Here is a 16,509-nt window from a genome sequence, read left to right as displayed (position 1 = left end):
AGACAAACTATTAGTTAAGGTGCAAGAGCAGAGGAACGCATGGTGGAGAAAGGGGTGATGGGAAATCAACTGTCAGGAGTTGAAGAGGATAAACATCCCCCCTCTGTTTGTGGTTGGCTGGAGGGGACAGAGGAAACAAGCATCAGTGTTACCAACACAGCATGGGCTTGGACATCATGGAAGATCCCGACATATGAGTGCCTTCTTGCTGCACTATCTGCAACATGATCCCTGTATAGTTATGATTCGAAATAGTGCTGACTACTGGGATGCCACTCTGTTAGATCCCCGTTATAAGACCAAATTTGGCCAGATGCTTCCCACCCTGGAAGGGGACCCAAATTGCTGGAGTATCGAAACATGCTTTTATACAACCTTAAGACAAATTTTCCCCAAGATAGCATTGAAGCACACGGTGCACATCGCAGCTCTAGACTTTCAACATCCAGCACGTCAATTTGTCAACGTCCAAACATTAGCAGCAGCAGCTACAGTAGTGTAAGTGAAAGAAGCAATTTATATGAATTCTTTGACACTTTTTTTTTTAACCAGCTGGTGCACCAGCACAATAGAATCCAATTCTTACACATGGTGAACAAATGGAGAAGATAGTGCAGGAGTATCTAGAACTGAATATTAATACCATCAGGGAGGGTTTGGCCCCTTTCACATTTTGGTCTTCCAAAATGGATGAGTAGCCTGAGCTCACCTCACACGCCTTGGAGGTTCTATCATGCCCGGCAGCCAGCGTTCTCTCATCAGTGCTGATGGTGGTATCCTGACGGATAAGCGCAGCTGGCTGTCCCCTGAAAGTGTAGACCATCTAACTTTTATCAAAATGAACAAGTCATGGATCTCAAAGGACTTTTGCACCCCGATCGCAAACTGTACAAACTAGGCGATATTGCATTTTTTAGTGTGTTGCATTAATCTAGTGTAACTGCACAATGTGAAATCTTTAGTGTGGCTTATGTGCCTGCTGTTGTTGCAGATATTAACACAAATTTGTGGAAATGTGAACAGTCATGGTTGGTCTAAATATGCTGGATTGGTGTAATGCCGCTGGGTTTATACCTTGTTTATTCGGCGTTACTCTGCATGTCTCTGCTTTAACCCTTGCTCCTCTCCCCCTAATGTGCAGGGATACTGTTGTCTGTTACCTGTATGGACGCTGCTCAGTTCCCTGCCACCGCTGCGTAGCTGTGCATGTGATGTGATGTCTTTGCTCTGCTGCATGGCCACTCGCATGAGCGGTCCCTGGCTGCTGCTGTGGAAGCTAGCCACAGCTTGCGAGGTCCTCTGCAGCTGGTGCATGACTTTCCACGTATGTCCAGGCTAGCAGTCACTGCCAGGTGCCCTAAGCCACAGTTCCTGTGCTGACTGTGCTGTAATAGTTTCTGTTTGTGCTTAGGGTGTGCGCGGCCACACCTACCCAGCTTTTATTAGGGTTTGAGTGTGCACCTGTGTTGCTTCCTCAGCCTATTGCTGAGGAGCAGCTTCTATATAAACTCCCTCTTTCCTGTTGGGCATTGCCCGAGCATTGCATTGTGTTTCTGTGTCTTGCCTAGTGAGTTAGGTATCCAGCTCCTGTTCCTGTCTGCAGTATGTTCTGGGATAGCTGATACCTGTCTACCGCCTGTTCTGGGGGCAGAATACCCAGATCCGTTTGTATCTTGTTTTTCCCGCCTGTTCTGGGGGCAGAGAACCCAGATCCGCCTATCCTGAAGGCTGCATATCCAGTCCGTTTGTGTTTTCCGCCTGTTCTGGGGGCAGAGTACCCAGATCCACCTGTCCTGGAGGCTGCATATCCAGTACCTGATCCTGTCTGAACTGTGAGCTTTGTGTTTTGTTCCTGATGTCCTGCCTATGACCTGATGTCCTGCTTTTGTCCTGATGTTCTTCCTGTGTCCGATGTCCTGATGACCTGGGCTGCCACGCCAGTGTCCCAGCCGATGACCTGGGCTGCCACGCCTGTGTCCCGGCCGATGACCTGGGCTGCCACGCCAGTGTCCCAGATGTCTATCCTGTGTCCTATGACCTGATGTCCTGGGCTGCCACGCCAGTGTCCCAGCCGATGACCTGGGCTGCCACACCAGTGTCCCAGATGTCTATCCTGTGTCCAATGACCTGATGTCCTGCCTGTGTCCTGATGTCCACCCTGTGATGACGTCCTTCTGGGATCGGTGTCTGATGTTCTCCTGCTGAGCTTGTGCTACGCCTGAAGCCTGAGAGGCCGGACTAGTATGCCCGTGCCAGATGACCCTGGACTGCGTCAACCCATGATGACTCCTGCCATCGTCAGACGTCCATCTAAGCCTGTGTTTTGATGTCCTGCCTGTGTTCCTATGTCATGATGTGCTGCCTGAGTCCGATGACCTGATGTCCTGCCTGTGTCCTGAGGTCCACCCTGTGATGCCATCCTTCTGGGATCGGTGTCTGATGTTCTCCTGATGAGCCTGTGCTATGCCTGTGGCCTGAGAGAGGCCGTCCTAGTAAGCACGTGCCAGATAACCCTGGACTGCATCAACCCGTGATGACTCCTGCCATCGTCTGACGTCTGAGACGTGTACCCTTCCTAGACGTGTGGAATCGGGATCCTGACATCATTATGTTTTGTTATGTACTGTGCTTTCATTTAAGTAAACTTTGTTTCTTCATACCTGAAGTTGTGCGGTGTAGTCTAGTTCTGCATATCGACATCTTGTTCACATGCTCAGCTGCCACAGACCCTGCTCGCTGCCCTTCCCTAGTCTGGGTGGGTCCAGGTTGCTCTATGTGGTCCAGTGGGTCCACATTGCGTTCCTTTTTGGGACACTCACCCACGTCGTCATGGTCAGGCGACGTGGAGGCGTCGGCTCGGCCGCATCTGCGGTCACAGCCGTAACAATTGGCTGTAGTGGAACACGTTTCTGTCCCTATTGTACTATTTCTACGCTTGTGAAATTTATGCCACTTCCCTGGGTTTAGGCCCTTATTTTTTGTTAATTTGAAGACTCTTGATTGGGCCTACATCTGCTGGGTAGGCTGTAGTGGAAGACGTGTTGGTCCCTATGATACTGTTTCTACTCTTGTGAAATTGATGCCACTTCAGTGGCGTCAGTCCCTAATTTTTGGAAATGTGAAAACTCCTGGTTGGGTGTCCATGTGATGGGTTGGCTGTAGTGGAAGAGATGTTGATCCCTATTATGCTATTTCTACTCTTGTAAAATTCATGCCACTTTGGTGGTGTCTGCCAATAATTTTTGTAAATGTTAAAACTCCTGGTTGGGTGTCCAGCTGCTGGGTTGGGTGTAGTGAAAGACCTGTCGGTCCCTCCCTATTATAGTATTTCTACTGTGGTGAAATTGATGCCATTTTGGTTTTGTCTGCCATTTTTAGAAATGTGAACATTCCTGGTTGGGTATCCATCTAATGAGTTGGGTGTAGTGGAAAACCTGTCGGTCTCTATTATACTATTTCTACTGTGGTAAAATTCATGCCATTTTGATGGTGTCTGCTACTAATTTTTGTAAGTTTGAACAATCCTGCTTGGATGTCCATCTGCTGGGTTGGGTGTAGTGGAAGACCTGTCGGTTCCTATTATACTATTTTTTCTGTCGTGAAATAGATTCCTCTTTGGTGGTGTGTGCCACTAATTTTTGTAAATGTGTAGACTCCTGGTTGGATCTCCTTCATGTGTGTTGCCTGTAGCAGTAGGCCTCCGAGACAGTCAGACCTCATATTTATTGGAGTCAACTACCCGTGTTACTACTAGTAACTATTACTGTAGTCTACGAAACTATTTGTGCCTCCTGAGTGTGGCTGAGCATGAAAGCAGGTTGAGTTGTCGCATGTGGTATCAGGGCTCCCAGGACAGCAGGCCTACACCAATTCCTCAATTACCTTGTCTTACTTTGACATTCAATTAAATGCTGGCCCAGACCCTGATACCTCATGCATGGCTGATTGCTGCTGTGCCATGCTACAATTTGCACTGTGGGTGAATTGAGGCCATATTCCCTAATCTGAAGTGTTTAGGCAGCTTTTGCGACCGTTTGAAGGTGTTGTGCATGCGTTTGTTTTTGTCTCTCATTGACTGTAATGGCGTTCGGCGAATATTGCAAATTCGGCACAGGTAAACCGAACCAAACATTGAAATATTCGCTCAGCTCTAGTCATAATAAGCCTTATGGGGCTCAATAGTTAGCTAGGGAGCAAGCACCTCTGACCACTGCTCCAGTGGCAGCTTCTCCCGGTCTGCCAGCCTTTCAAACACTGTTAAAAAAGCTTCCACATCATCACCCAGGGGCATTTTTTGCATCGCTTGTCTTGCCGCATTCCAGACGTGTCGTCACCTGGACTTGGGGGAGAGCTTGCCAGCCTCCCACAAACCACCTCTGTGAACAATTCAATCTGCTGCTGCTGTTGTCGTAATTGGTCTTGTGGGTGCTGCTGCTGTTCGGGCTGGTACTGCTACTGCTGTTGTTGCATAAACATCTTACTTGCCTCCTGATGTGCCAGCTGTTGCTGCTGCTGTGCTTTAATAAGATGCTTGATCAGGTCCTTCATGCTATCTGACTTTCCTTCCTGGTTCACTGCCAACTTCACCGATGACATGCAGGTTTCCACAGCCGTCACATGTGCTCCATGGGGAAGTTGCCCACACTTCTAGTACACACTGTGGTAGATTAGCTCACTCGGCTGCACACAGAGGTATACAAAGGAAAACTGTATCTTTAAGACTCTCACTGGTTTATTAAGGGTGCTGCATAAGCCAGTGCAGAGTTAGTAAAAGTAAACAAGGCCTTTCTGGCCTAAGGAAAACAAAACTTACTGCACAGTCCATGTCGTCACGGGGATCTGCTCGTTCAGGAAAATAACACACAATGGTTCAGCCTTTCTCATAGTTCCCATATCCGGGCCTACTGAATACCTAAGGCTCAAAAGGCTGGCTATTTTTTTCCCAGACCACGTTCTGGGGTGGAGATAAGGTGAACAACCACTCACCCGCTCTATGGTTATCCACAAAAACCCAGCCCTTAAAATTAACCCCTCTCAACACATAGTGTGCTGAAGCAATCTTCTGGGATTCAAATCACTGAAACTAATAGCCTCAGTGAAACATATCTCCCCTCCAGCACTTTGCCAGTGACTTTGTCACAATATCCAGAAAGAAACCGTCTTAGATTTCAGAAAAAACATGTGAGGAACATATACAAAAAATCAGTAATGAAAAAGTAACATCATGAAAAATCACATTAAGAGTGCCAACAATAATAAAAGTATATATTAGCACATTAAATAAATACTAGTCCAGAGGAAAGAGGTAGAGGATTAAATAATAGAAATATCCTTGTGGGGTAAAAATGAATCCCCACTTGTAGTGAAAAGATTAAGCTTCTTTCAGAGGGTGCAAAAAGGTGGCAGCCATTTTATATAATTCCCACAGAGAGAATTACAAGTTCTTGAAATTTTCAGGATTCAAATTGCTAAACATTCACCACAAATTAGATTTGCATTCCATCAATTTACTCATCTCTAGTAACAAGTCTAGCTGTAAAACATTTACACAAATGAATAAGTTGTCTTTGTGTGAGTATTTTGATGTGTAACAAGATCTGACTTCTGTTTAAAACATTGCCCGCATTCTGAACATGAAAATGACTTTTCTCCTGTGTGAATTCTTTGATGGTCACCAAGATTTGATTTTCGAGAAAAACATTTCCCACATTCTAAGCATGAAAATGGCTTTTCTCCTGTGTGAGTTTTATTATGAGCAACAAGATTTGACTTCCGAGAAAAACATTTCCCACATTCTATGCATGAAAAAGGTTTTTCCCCTGTGTGACCTCTACGATGTGTAAAAAGATGTGATTTTTGACTAAAACACTTCCCACACTCTGTGCACGAGAATGGCTTCTCCCCTGTGTGAATTCTCTGATGTGTAACAAGATCTGACTTCTGCTTAAAACATTTCCCACATTCTGAACATGAATATGGCTTCTCCCCAGTGTGACTTTTCTCATGTCTTACAAGATTCGACTGACGGTTAAAACAAGCTCCACATTCTAAACATGTGAACGGCTTCTCTCCAGTGTGACATCTCTCATGTATAATGAGATGTGATTTCTCTGTAAAATATTTCCCACATTCAAAACATGAATATGGCTTCACGCTCTTGTGAATTCTCTGATGTATGACAAGTTTTGAACCAGCTTTAAAACATTTCACACATTCAGAACATGGATTCTCCCCCGTGTTACTTTTTTGATTCTCGAAAAGACTTGATGTCCACGTAAAAGAGTCCCCACTTTCTAAGTGTGAAAATTCTTTTGCTTCTGTGTGACTTTTCTCATGTTTAAAAAGATTTGATATATTTATATAACATTCTCCACAATTTAAACATGCAAATGGATTTTCCCCTTTGTGAGATATTTCATGTTCAACATCTGTTCCATTTTTTTTCTTAACAGTCTGTATTGAATCATAAGATAGGACCTTTTGAAAACAATTAGATGGTAGATCTTCCATATGAAGGGCTGGTGGCCTATCTGATATAATTGAATGTGCTTCACATATATCTTGTGTGATGCCTTGATCATCTGCTTCAGAATTTGAAGATATGACAAGTTCCTCTGGGCTTCTAATACAGTCACCTGCCAAGAAGAATGATTTATTTTTTTTATTTTTGTATAACATAATCTTAATATTATAGTATTTTTAAAATATTTCTATGTAAAAATCCCCATACAAACTACAGGGCAAATAGCAAAATTAATAGAATATAAAACATAGTGACAAACAGGGCCTTCTGATAAAATGCTTTGCATTGTTATGTAGTGTTGCTAACCTCTTGCCTCTGCAGACAATTTTTCGTCTTATACTTTGAATTTTTTCTAGCTGTATGGAGCTTGTTTTTTGTGGGATGAGTTGGAATTTTGAACAATACCATTTATTTTACCATATAATGTACTGAAGAATGGAAAATAAATTCCTTAGAAATGCTGAAAAACAAATGTAATTCCGTAATTGTTTTTTTGTGGGGTTATTTTTACAGCATTCATGGTAAATATAACTTGTAAACATGACTCTCCCAGTCAGTACGATTATGGGATAACCAAACTTCTTTAGCTATTTATTTTATGTAAGTGGTGAAAATAATTCTGAAAATTTTATTTAAAAAAATAAAGAAATAACTGTTGTTTGTCGCCATTTTCTATGTGAGGGTTTATATATATATACATATACACACACTGTATGTTTACATTTTTTAGTGTAGTGGGCTGACCGTAAAAAACACAATTTTGGTGTTTTGCCTTTTTTTCCTTTGCGGCATAGGTTAATTAATTTTATATTTTGTTAGAAAGGACAACTATGGACATCGAAATATGAAATATGATTGTTTTTATTTTTTAATTTCTTTATTTTTAAAGAAAAAAGGGAGTATTGCTAACTTTTTTTATAATTTAAACTTTTTATTTTTTTTTACTTTATCTTTTATTCCCTTTAAGGGATCGGAACCTACAATATTGCAGCTTACAAAGTATGTAGTGAAAATCACTTGAATTTTACAGGAATGGCAAGATACCACCAGTCTCCTAGCTTGTTGGTTCCCATAGGCCTGAAAAAGAAGAATATTCCCCATTGTAGTTGCAGTGAAGTGACAGGCCTATCAGCAGTATTAAAGCACTTACATATATCACCTCTACATTACTCCTAGGGCGACACAGTGCCTCTTTACCAGACTGGGGTTCAAAGTATAAGCAACCCTTTAGGGTATGTGTCCATGTTCAGGATTGCATCAGGATTTGTTCAGGATTTTATGCAGGTAAAATCCTGACCAAATCTGCACCTGAGGTCACTGGCAGGTCACCTGCGTTGTTCTTGCGTTGTTTCAGCATTGTAAGGACATGCTGCGTTCTGAAAAGACGCACCGCATGTCCGTTTCCGCGGGTCTGCCGCATGCGTCTTTTAATGCATAGTGGAGACGGGATTTCATGAAACACGCAGCGTTTCCTGAACGTGGAAACATACCCTAAGTCTTCACCCTGAAGTCTACACAGTGTTCCAAATTATTATGCAATTAATATTTCCTCATATTTTCTCTAAATTACCTATCTGAATTGCAGTCATTGTTATTTTCCAGTCATCTACTATTCTAGTATAATTCATCAAAAAGAAAGGAAAATACTGCCTAGTTCAAGTGGCGCTGCTTCAAAAACTAATACATATATCAAAAAAGAGAACATAGAAGCATGATGGCCATAAAAATTACAAAATTTTATTAGATTAATTAAAATGGTACATACAGTAGTAAATGGGGAGAACTATACAGAAAACGCCAACCACCGCATGGCTAAAATAATGGTTTCCTTTGATGTCAAAAGGTGATCAAAATTAGTAAATTCCTATAATAGGTATATGCCAATACAAAAATAGTAAAATGGCCAGTGCCACTGAATATATGAATGTCTTCAAAACCTAGTGTGTTATTAACCATAGAGAAGAAAGTAGGAAGGGGCCTGTGTATAAAGGGAGAGAAAAATCAACCCTATAAGAATTTGTAAAAAATCTTGTGGTTTAACCTTGTGGTACAAAGACTAGATGGACCCCTAAATATTCAAACAGCCTATCTATGGAATGGTGCATATGCAAGATAATTTTCAATGAATGGCATATATAGTGATTACCTGCATGCGGTGGCAGCGGCGATAACCCGGACTCGCGTTTCGCGTGTAGCTTCGTCTGCGGGGAGGTGTGTGTAATTTTGATCACCTTTTGACATCAAAGGAAACCATTATTTTACCCATGCGGTGGTTGGTGTTTTCTGTATAGTTCTCCCCATTTACTACTGTATGTACTATTTTAATTAATCTAATAAAATTTTGTAATTTTTATGGCCATCATGCTTCTATGTTCTCTTTTTTGATATATATATTCTAGTATAATTGCAATGTTTTGGAACAAACTGCCTATGAAAACAGTATCTTTTAAAAAAAAAAAATAAACACTCAAAATGCATGTTCCAAATTATTATGCACAGCAGAGTTTTCAACCTTTTTTTTTATTTTGAACAAAAAAATGGTCAATTGTGAAGTTCTAAGCATTATCAGCTTATTACAAAATGAAATCAAACAGTTTTCAAGTGAAAACTTTATTCTAGGTGATGTTACATTTGCACATAGGACCCCTTGTTGGAAAGAAGCTTCTGAACTCTCTCGTCCATTGAATTTGTCAGTTTTTGGATGGTTTCTGCTTCAATTGTTTTGCATGTGGACAGAATACCCTCCCAGAGCTGTTGCTTAGTTTTGAACTGCCTCCCGCCATCATAGACACTCCTTTTGATGATGCTCCAGAGGTTCTCAATGGGGTTGAGGTCAGGGGAAGATGGTGGCCACACCATAAGTTTGTCCTCTTTTATGCCCATAGCAGCCAGAGATGCAGATGTGTTTTTTGCAGCATGAGACAGTGCATTATCATGCATGAAAATGATCTTGCTGCGGAAAGCACGGTTCTTCCTCTTGAACCATGGCAGGAAGTGTTGTTTTAGAAACTCCACATAGATTATGGAGTTCATCTTTACCCCTTCAGGGATCATAAAGGGGCCGACAATCTCTCTCCCCATGATTCCAGCCCAAAACATTACTCCACCTCCTCCTTGTTGGCGCCTTAGCCGTGTTTTCATGGGGTGTCCATCAACCAGCCATCCTCCACTCCATCCATCTGGACCATCAGGCTTTGCACGGCACTCATCGGTGAACAAAACAGTTTGGAAGTCAGTCTTCATGTATCGTTTGGCCCACTGCAGCCCTTTCTGCTTGTGTGCAGTGGATAGAGGTGGTCGACAGGATGGCTTACGCACAGCTGCAAACCTATGAAGGACCCTGCATCTTGTTGTTCTGGGGACGTTGGAGGCACCAGCAGCTTCAAAAACTTGTCTGCTGCTATGACAAGGCATTTTTGCAGCTGCTCTTTTAACCTTACGCAATTGCCTGTTGGAAAGAGTCCTCAATTTTTCCTTATCAGCACGCACACGTGTGTGCTGGGAATCAGCTACATACTTCTTGATTGTGCGATGGTCACGATGAAGTGTCTTGGCAATGTTGATTGTAGTCATGCCTTGACCTAAATACTCCACAATTTGTTGCTTCTCAGCAGCCGACACATCCTTTTACTTTCCCATTTTGGCAAAAAATGTAGGCTGCTTAATAATGTGGAACAGCCTTCTTAAAGGGGTTGTCCACTACTTTCAATTAACCCCCCTATGTATCCCCCCAGGGCCCCTGATGATTTGTGTAATTACCTTCTTTAGCCGTTTTCGCCTGTGAGCGGCGCTATGCTGGTGCCTGAGTCCGGGTCACGTGACCCCCAGGATTCAGCCGCCGCTCATTTCCGCCGACGTCTCGTCAATTTCCAGACTCTGGAAATTGACAAGACGTCAGTAGCAGGCGTGTCCCCAGGCTCCACAGACAGCAGTCACTCATAAAGAGTGACTGGGCTGTGGGCGGTGCTGAGGCTGCCTGCGGGGCTGTGCTGGGGGCGGGCGGGGCTAGGCAGGGATGTGCGGGCGGGCGCCGGTGCTGTGTGTCCCCGGCGCTGTGCGGTCGCAGGTGCCGGCGCTGTGCGGTCGCAGGTGCCGAGCGGTCCCGGGCGACGTGCGGTTCCGGGCGCCGGCGCTGTGCGGTTCCGGGCGCCGGCGCTGTGCGGTCGCGAGTGCCGGCGCTGTGCGGTCGCCGGTGCTGTGCGGTCCCGGGCGCCGGCGCTGTGCGTACCGGTATGTGCTCGGGTGTGTGTGTGTGTGTGTGTGTGTGTCTCTGTATGCAGGCATCGTCCGATGGGACAAGTCCCATCGGGCTCTGCCTGCTACAGTGGCAGTGAGTGACACATTAGCCAATGATGGGACAGTAGTAGTCCCATCATCCGGCTAATGTGTTGAATGTAATAATAATAAAAATAAAAAATACACATATACATATACAATACATACATACATACATACAACACACACCATGCGACGACATGCGCCATGCGACATGCACCATGCAATGACATGCGCCATGCGGCGACATGCAGCATGCGACGACATGCGCCATGCAACAACATGCAAGACATGCAGCATGCGACGACACTCACCATGCGGCGGCATGCGACTTGTACCATGCAACTACATGCACCATGCGATGACATGCGACATGCAGCATGCGACGACATGCGCCATACAACTACATGCACCATGCGGCGCCATGCACCATGCAACGACACTCACCATGCGGCGTCATGCGACATGTTGCATGCAATTACATGAACCATGCGGCGACATGCACAATGCAACTACATGCACCATGCGTCGACATGCGACATGCGAGACATGCAGCATGCGATGACATGCGCCATGCAACTACATGCACCATGCGGCGACATGCACCATGCAACGACACTCACCATGCGGCGTCATGCGACATGTACCATGCAATGACATGCAGCATGCGGCGACATGCACCATGCAACTACATGCACCATGCGACGACATGCGCCATGCAACTACATGCACCATGCGATGACATGCACCATGCGACGACATGCGCCATGCAACTACATGCACCATGTGACGACATGCACCATGCGACGACATGCACCATGCAACTACATGCACCATGCGACGGCATGCGACGACATGCGACATGCACCATGCGATGACATGCGCCATGCGACGACATGCGCCATGCGACAACATGCGCCATGCCGCATACAGTACATACATACAGTACATACATACAGTACAGACATAAAAAAAAATATAGACATACAGTACATGTAACATAGATTACATACTCACCATCACTTGTCACTTTGATCCCTGAAGCCAGTGTCATAAAAAATATTAAAATAATAAACAAACAATATACTCCCTGATCCGCAGAAATCCAATTAAAACGAGTGTCCCACGACGATCTCCCGTGGAGAACAGGAGCATCTGCTGATGCAACCACTCTCCAGGGGCTCCAGGAACACAATGAGGGGAAGGTATCCTTCCACAATGTATTCCCCACAATGTATTCCTACGCCCCTGTGAGAAAATAGTCCCTAGTCTCACTTTATGGCATGCTGTATGAGAAAGTTCCCACGCAGCTTTTTTGCCATAAAGTGAGACCAGTGAACTATAGTAACCTCAGTGATGCACTGCAGGAGCCATTGTCTCCTGTCAGTGTGTCACTGAGGGTCCAATAGAGCAGTGACATCACCTGATGTCACTGTTCTATAGGGGAGATCGTCGTGGGACACTCGTTATTAATTGGACTATGGCGGACAGGTAGTTGTTGTGAAATTGGATTCTGGGCTCCCCCGGTGGCCACTTGTGGAATTGTACTTGTGTGCATCATCCCCTCTGTTCACCTGCTCCTATCAGGATGTGGGAGTCGCTATATAACCTTGCTCCTCTGTCAGTTTCATGCCGGTCAACAATGTAATCAGAAGCCTTTCTGTGCATGTTCCTGCTACTAGACAACTCCCAGCTAAGTTGGACTTTTGTCCTTGTGTGTTTTTGCATTTTGTTCCTGTTCACAGCTGCTGTTTCGTTACTGTGTCTGGAAAACTCTTGTGAGCGGAAATTGCCACTCTGGTGTTATGAGTTAATGCTAGAGTCTTAAAGTAATTTCTGGATGGTGTTTTGATAGGGTTTTCTGCTGACCATGAAAGTGCCCTTTCTGTCTTCTTGCTATCTAGTAAGCTGACCTCGATTTTTGCTAAACCTATTTTCCTACTACGTTTGTCATTTCATCTAAAATCACCGCCAATATATGTGGGGGCCTCTGTCTGCCTTTTGGGAAAATTTCTCTAGAGGTGAGCCAGGACTGTCTTTTCCTCTGCTAGGATTAGGTAGTTCTCCGGCTGGCGCTGGGCATCTAGGGATAAAAAACGTAGGCATGCTACCCGGCCACTTCTAGTTGTGCGGCAGGTTTAGTTCATGGTCAGTATAGTTTCCATCTTCTAAGAGCTAGTTCTCATATATGCTGGGCTATGTTCTCTCGCCATTGAGAATCATGACAGTTTGACCGGCCAAAAAAAAAAAAAGAAGGGTTAAATTACTGGCTGAGAAAGGAGAGAAAAAAGAAGTCTGCTACAATTTTTTTTTTTTTTTTTCTTCCTCTAGTTCTGAGTGTGCTCTTGATTGAATCACTTGCTGGTCTGCCTGTGCTGCGGCCTTCCTCTCTTTCTCTCCTTCTTGTCCTTGAATGGCTGTGTTCACCTGTTTCAAATGGATCTTCAGAGTGTAGCTACACGTTTGAATAATCTCGCCACAAAGGTACAAAATTTGCAAGATTTTGTTGTTCATGCACCTATGTCTGAGCCTAGAATTCCTTTGCCTGAATTCTTCTCGGGGAATAGATCTCACTTTCAAAATTTTAAAAATAATTGCAAATTGTTTTTGTCCCTGAAGTCTCGCTCTGCCGGAGACCCTGCACAGCAGGTCAGGATTGTAATTTCCTTGCTCCGGGGCGACCCTCAAGACTGGGCTTTTGCATTGGCACCAGGGGATCCTGCGTTGCTCAATGTGGATGCGTTTTTTCTGGCCTTGGGGTTGCTTTATGAGGAACCTCATTTAGAGCTTCAGGCGGAAAAGGCCTTGATGTCCTTGTCTCAGGGGCAAGATGAAGCTGAAATATACTGCCAAAAATTCCGCAAATGGTCTGTGCTTACTCAGTGGAATGAGTGCGCCCTGGCGGCGATTTTCAGAGAAGGTCTCTCTGATGCCATTAAGGATGTTATGGTGGGGTTCCCTGTGCCTGCGAGTCTGAATGAGTCCATGACGATGGCTATTCAGATCGATAGGCGTCTGCGGGAGCGCAAACCTGTGCACCATTTGGCGGTGTCTACTGAGAAAACGCCAGAAAATATGCAATGTGATAGAATTCTGTCCAGAAGCGAGCGGCAGAATTTTAGACGAAAAAATGGGTTGTGCTTCTATTGTGGTGATTCAACTCATGTTATATCAGCATGCTTTAAGCGTACTAAGAAGCCTGACAAGTCTGTTTCAATTAGCACTTTACAGTCTAAGTTTATTCTATCTGTGACCCTGATTTGTTCTTTGTCATCTATTACCGCGGACGCCTATGTCGACTCTGGCGCTGCTTTGAGTCTTATGGATTGGTCCTTTGCCAAACGCTGTGGGTATGATTTGGAGCCATTGGAGGCTCCGATACCTCTGAAAGGGATTGACTCCACCCCATTGGCTAGTAATAAACCACAATACTGGACACAAGTGACTATGCGTGTTAATCCGGATCACCAGGAGGTTATTCGCTTTCTGGTGCTGTATAATCTACATGATGTTTTGGTGCTGGGATTGCCATGGCTGCAATCTCATAACCCAGTCCTCGACTGGAGAGCTATGTCTGTGTTAAGCTGGGGATGTAAAGGAACTCATGGGGACGTACCTTTGGTTTCCATTTCATCATCTATTCCCTCTGAGATTCCTGAATTCTTGTCTGACTTTCGTGACGTTTTTGAAGAACCCAAGGTTGGTTCACTACCTCCGCACCGGGAGTGCGATTGTGCCATAGACTTGATCCCGGGTAGTAAATACCCTAAGGGTCGTTTATTTAATCTGTCTGTGCCTGAACACGCGGCTATGCGAGAATATATAAAGGAGTCCTTGGAAAAGGGACATATTCGTCCTTCGTCATCTCCCTTAGGAGCCGGTTTTTTCTTTGTGTCTAAGAAAGACGGCTCTTTGAGGCCGTGTATTGATTATCGACTTTTGAATAAAATCACGGTTAAATATCAATATCCGTTACCACTGCTTACTGATTTGTTTGCTCGTATAAAGGGGGCCAAGTGGTTCTCTAAGATTGATCTCCGTGGGGCGTATAATTTGGTGCGAATCAAGCAGGGGGATGAGTGGAAAACCGCATTTAATACGCCCGAGGGCCATTTTGAGTATTTGGTGATGCCTTTTGGTCTTTCAAATGCCCCTTCAGTCTTCCAGTCCTTTATGCATGACATTTTCCGCGATTATTTGGACAAATTTATGATTGTGTATCTGGATGATATTCTGATTTTTTCGGATGACTGGGACTCTCATGTCCAGCAGGTCAGGAGGGTTTTTCAGGTTTTGCGGTCTAATTCCTTGTGTGTGAAGGGTTCTAAGTGTGTTTTTGGGGTTCAAAAGATTTCCTTCTTGGGATACATTTTTTCCCCCTCTTCCATCGAGATGGATCCTGTCAAGGTTCAGGCTATTGGTGATTGGACGCAACCCTCTTCTCTTAAGAGTCTTCAGAAATTTTTGGGCTTTGCTAACTTTTATCGTCGATTTATTGCTGGTTTTTCTGATGTTGTAAAACCATTGACTGATTTGACTAAGAAGGGTGCTGATGTTGCTGATTGGTCCCCTGATGCTGTGGAGGCCTTTCGGGAGCTCAAGCGCCGCTTTTCTTCCGCCCCAGTGTTGCGTCAGCCTGATGTTGCTCTTCCTTTTCAGGTTGAGGTCGACGCTTCTGAAATCGGAGCTGGGGCGGTGTTGTCGCAGAGAAGTTCCGACTGCTCCGTGATGAGACCTTGTGCTTTTTTTTCCCGTAAATTTTCGCCCGCCGAGCGGAATTATGATATTGGGAATCGGGAGCTTTTGGCCATGAAGTGGGCTTTTGAGGAGTGGCGTCACTGGCTTGAGGGGGCCAGACATCAGGTGGTGGTATTGACTGACCACAAAAATTTAATTTACCTTGAGTCTGCCAGGCGCCTGAATCCTAGACAGGCGCGCTGGTCGTTGTTTTTCTCTCGGTTTAATTTTGTGGTGTCTTACCTACCGGGTTCTAAGAATGTTAAGGCGGATGCCCTTTCTAGGAGTTTTGAGCCTGACTCCCCTGGTAATTCTGAGCCCACAGGTATCCTTAAAGATGGAGTGATATTGTCTGCCGTTTCTCCAGACCTGCGGCGGGCCTTGCAGGAGTTTCAGGCGGATAGACCTGATCGTTGCCCACCTGGTAGACTGTTTGTTCCTGATGATTGGACCAGTAGAGTCATCTCTGAGGTTCATTCTTCTGCGTTGGCAGGTCATCCTGGAATCTTTGGTACCAGGGATTTGGTGGCAAGGTCCTTCTGGTGGCCTTCCCTGTCACGAGATGTGCGAGGCTTTGTGCAGTCTTGTGACGTTTGTGCTCGGGCCAAGCCTTGTTGTTCTCGGGCTAGTGGATTGTTGTTACCCTTGCCTATCCCGAAGAGGCCTTGGACGCACATCTCGATGGATTTTATTTCGGATCTGCCTGTTTCTCATAAGATGTCTGTCATCTGGGTGGTGTGTGACCGTTTCTCTAAGATGGTCCATCTGGTTCCCTTGCCTAAGTTGCCTTCTTCTTCCGAGTTGGTTCCTCTGTTTTTTCAAAATGTTGTTCGTTTGCATGGTATTCCGGAGAATATCGTTTCTGACAGAGGGACCCAATTCGTGTCTAGATTTTGGCGGGCATTCTGTGCTAGGATGGGCATAGATTTGTCTTTTTCGTCTGCTTTCCATCCTCAGACTAATGGCCAGACCGA

At 44.8% G+C, this 16,509-nt stretch overlaps 1 protein-coding gene across 3 annotated transcripts in view; it reads right to left on the bottom strand.

Annotated features, from left to right (window-relative positions):
- The window catches only part of LOC143767460 (uncharacterized), a 164,258-nt gene that overhangs the window by 117,018 nt on the left and 30,731 nt on the right, over positions 1 to 16,509 (bottom strand). Inside the window, exon 8 of one of the 3 annotated variants that reach the window (XM_077255815.1) lies at positions 4,718 to 6,635. The exons of 1 other annotated variant lie outside the window; for it this stretch is intronic. In XM_077255815.1, the coding sequence (XP_077111930.1) occupies positions 5,545 to 6,635 (1,091 nt within the window). In that variant the 3' untranslated portion in view covers positions 4,718 to 5,544. Of the gene's footprint in view, positions 1 to 4,717; positions 6,636 to 16,509 lie in introns of those variants that run through there. One more of the 3 variants, XM_077255814.1, reaches the window with a different exon arrangement.

The sequence above is a fragment of the Ranitomeya variabilis genome, chromosome 4 (assembly GCF_051348905.1).
Source record: "Ranitomeya variabilis isolate aRanVar5 chromosome 4, aRanVar5.hap1, whole genome shotgun sequence".
In the NCBI taxonomy this organism is placed as follows: Eukaryota; Metazoa; Chordata; class Amphibia; order Anura; family Dendrobatidae; genus Ranitomeya; species Ranitomeya variabilis.
Note: the sequence above shows the minus strand (reverse complement) of the source record. Positions and strands in the feature narration are given on the sequence as shown.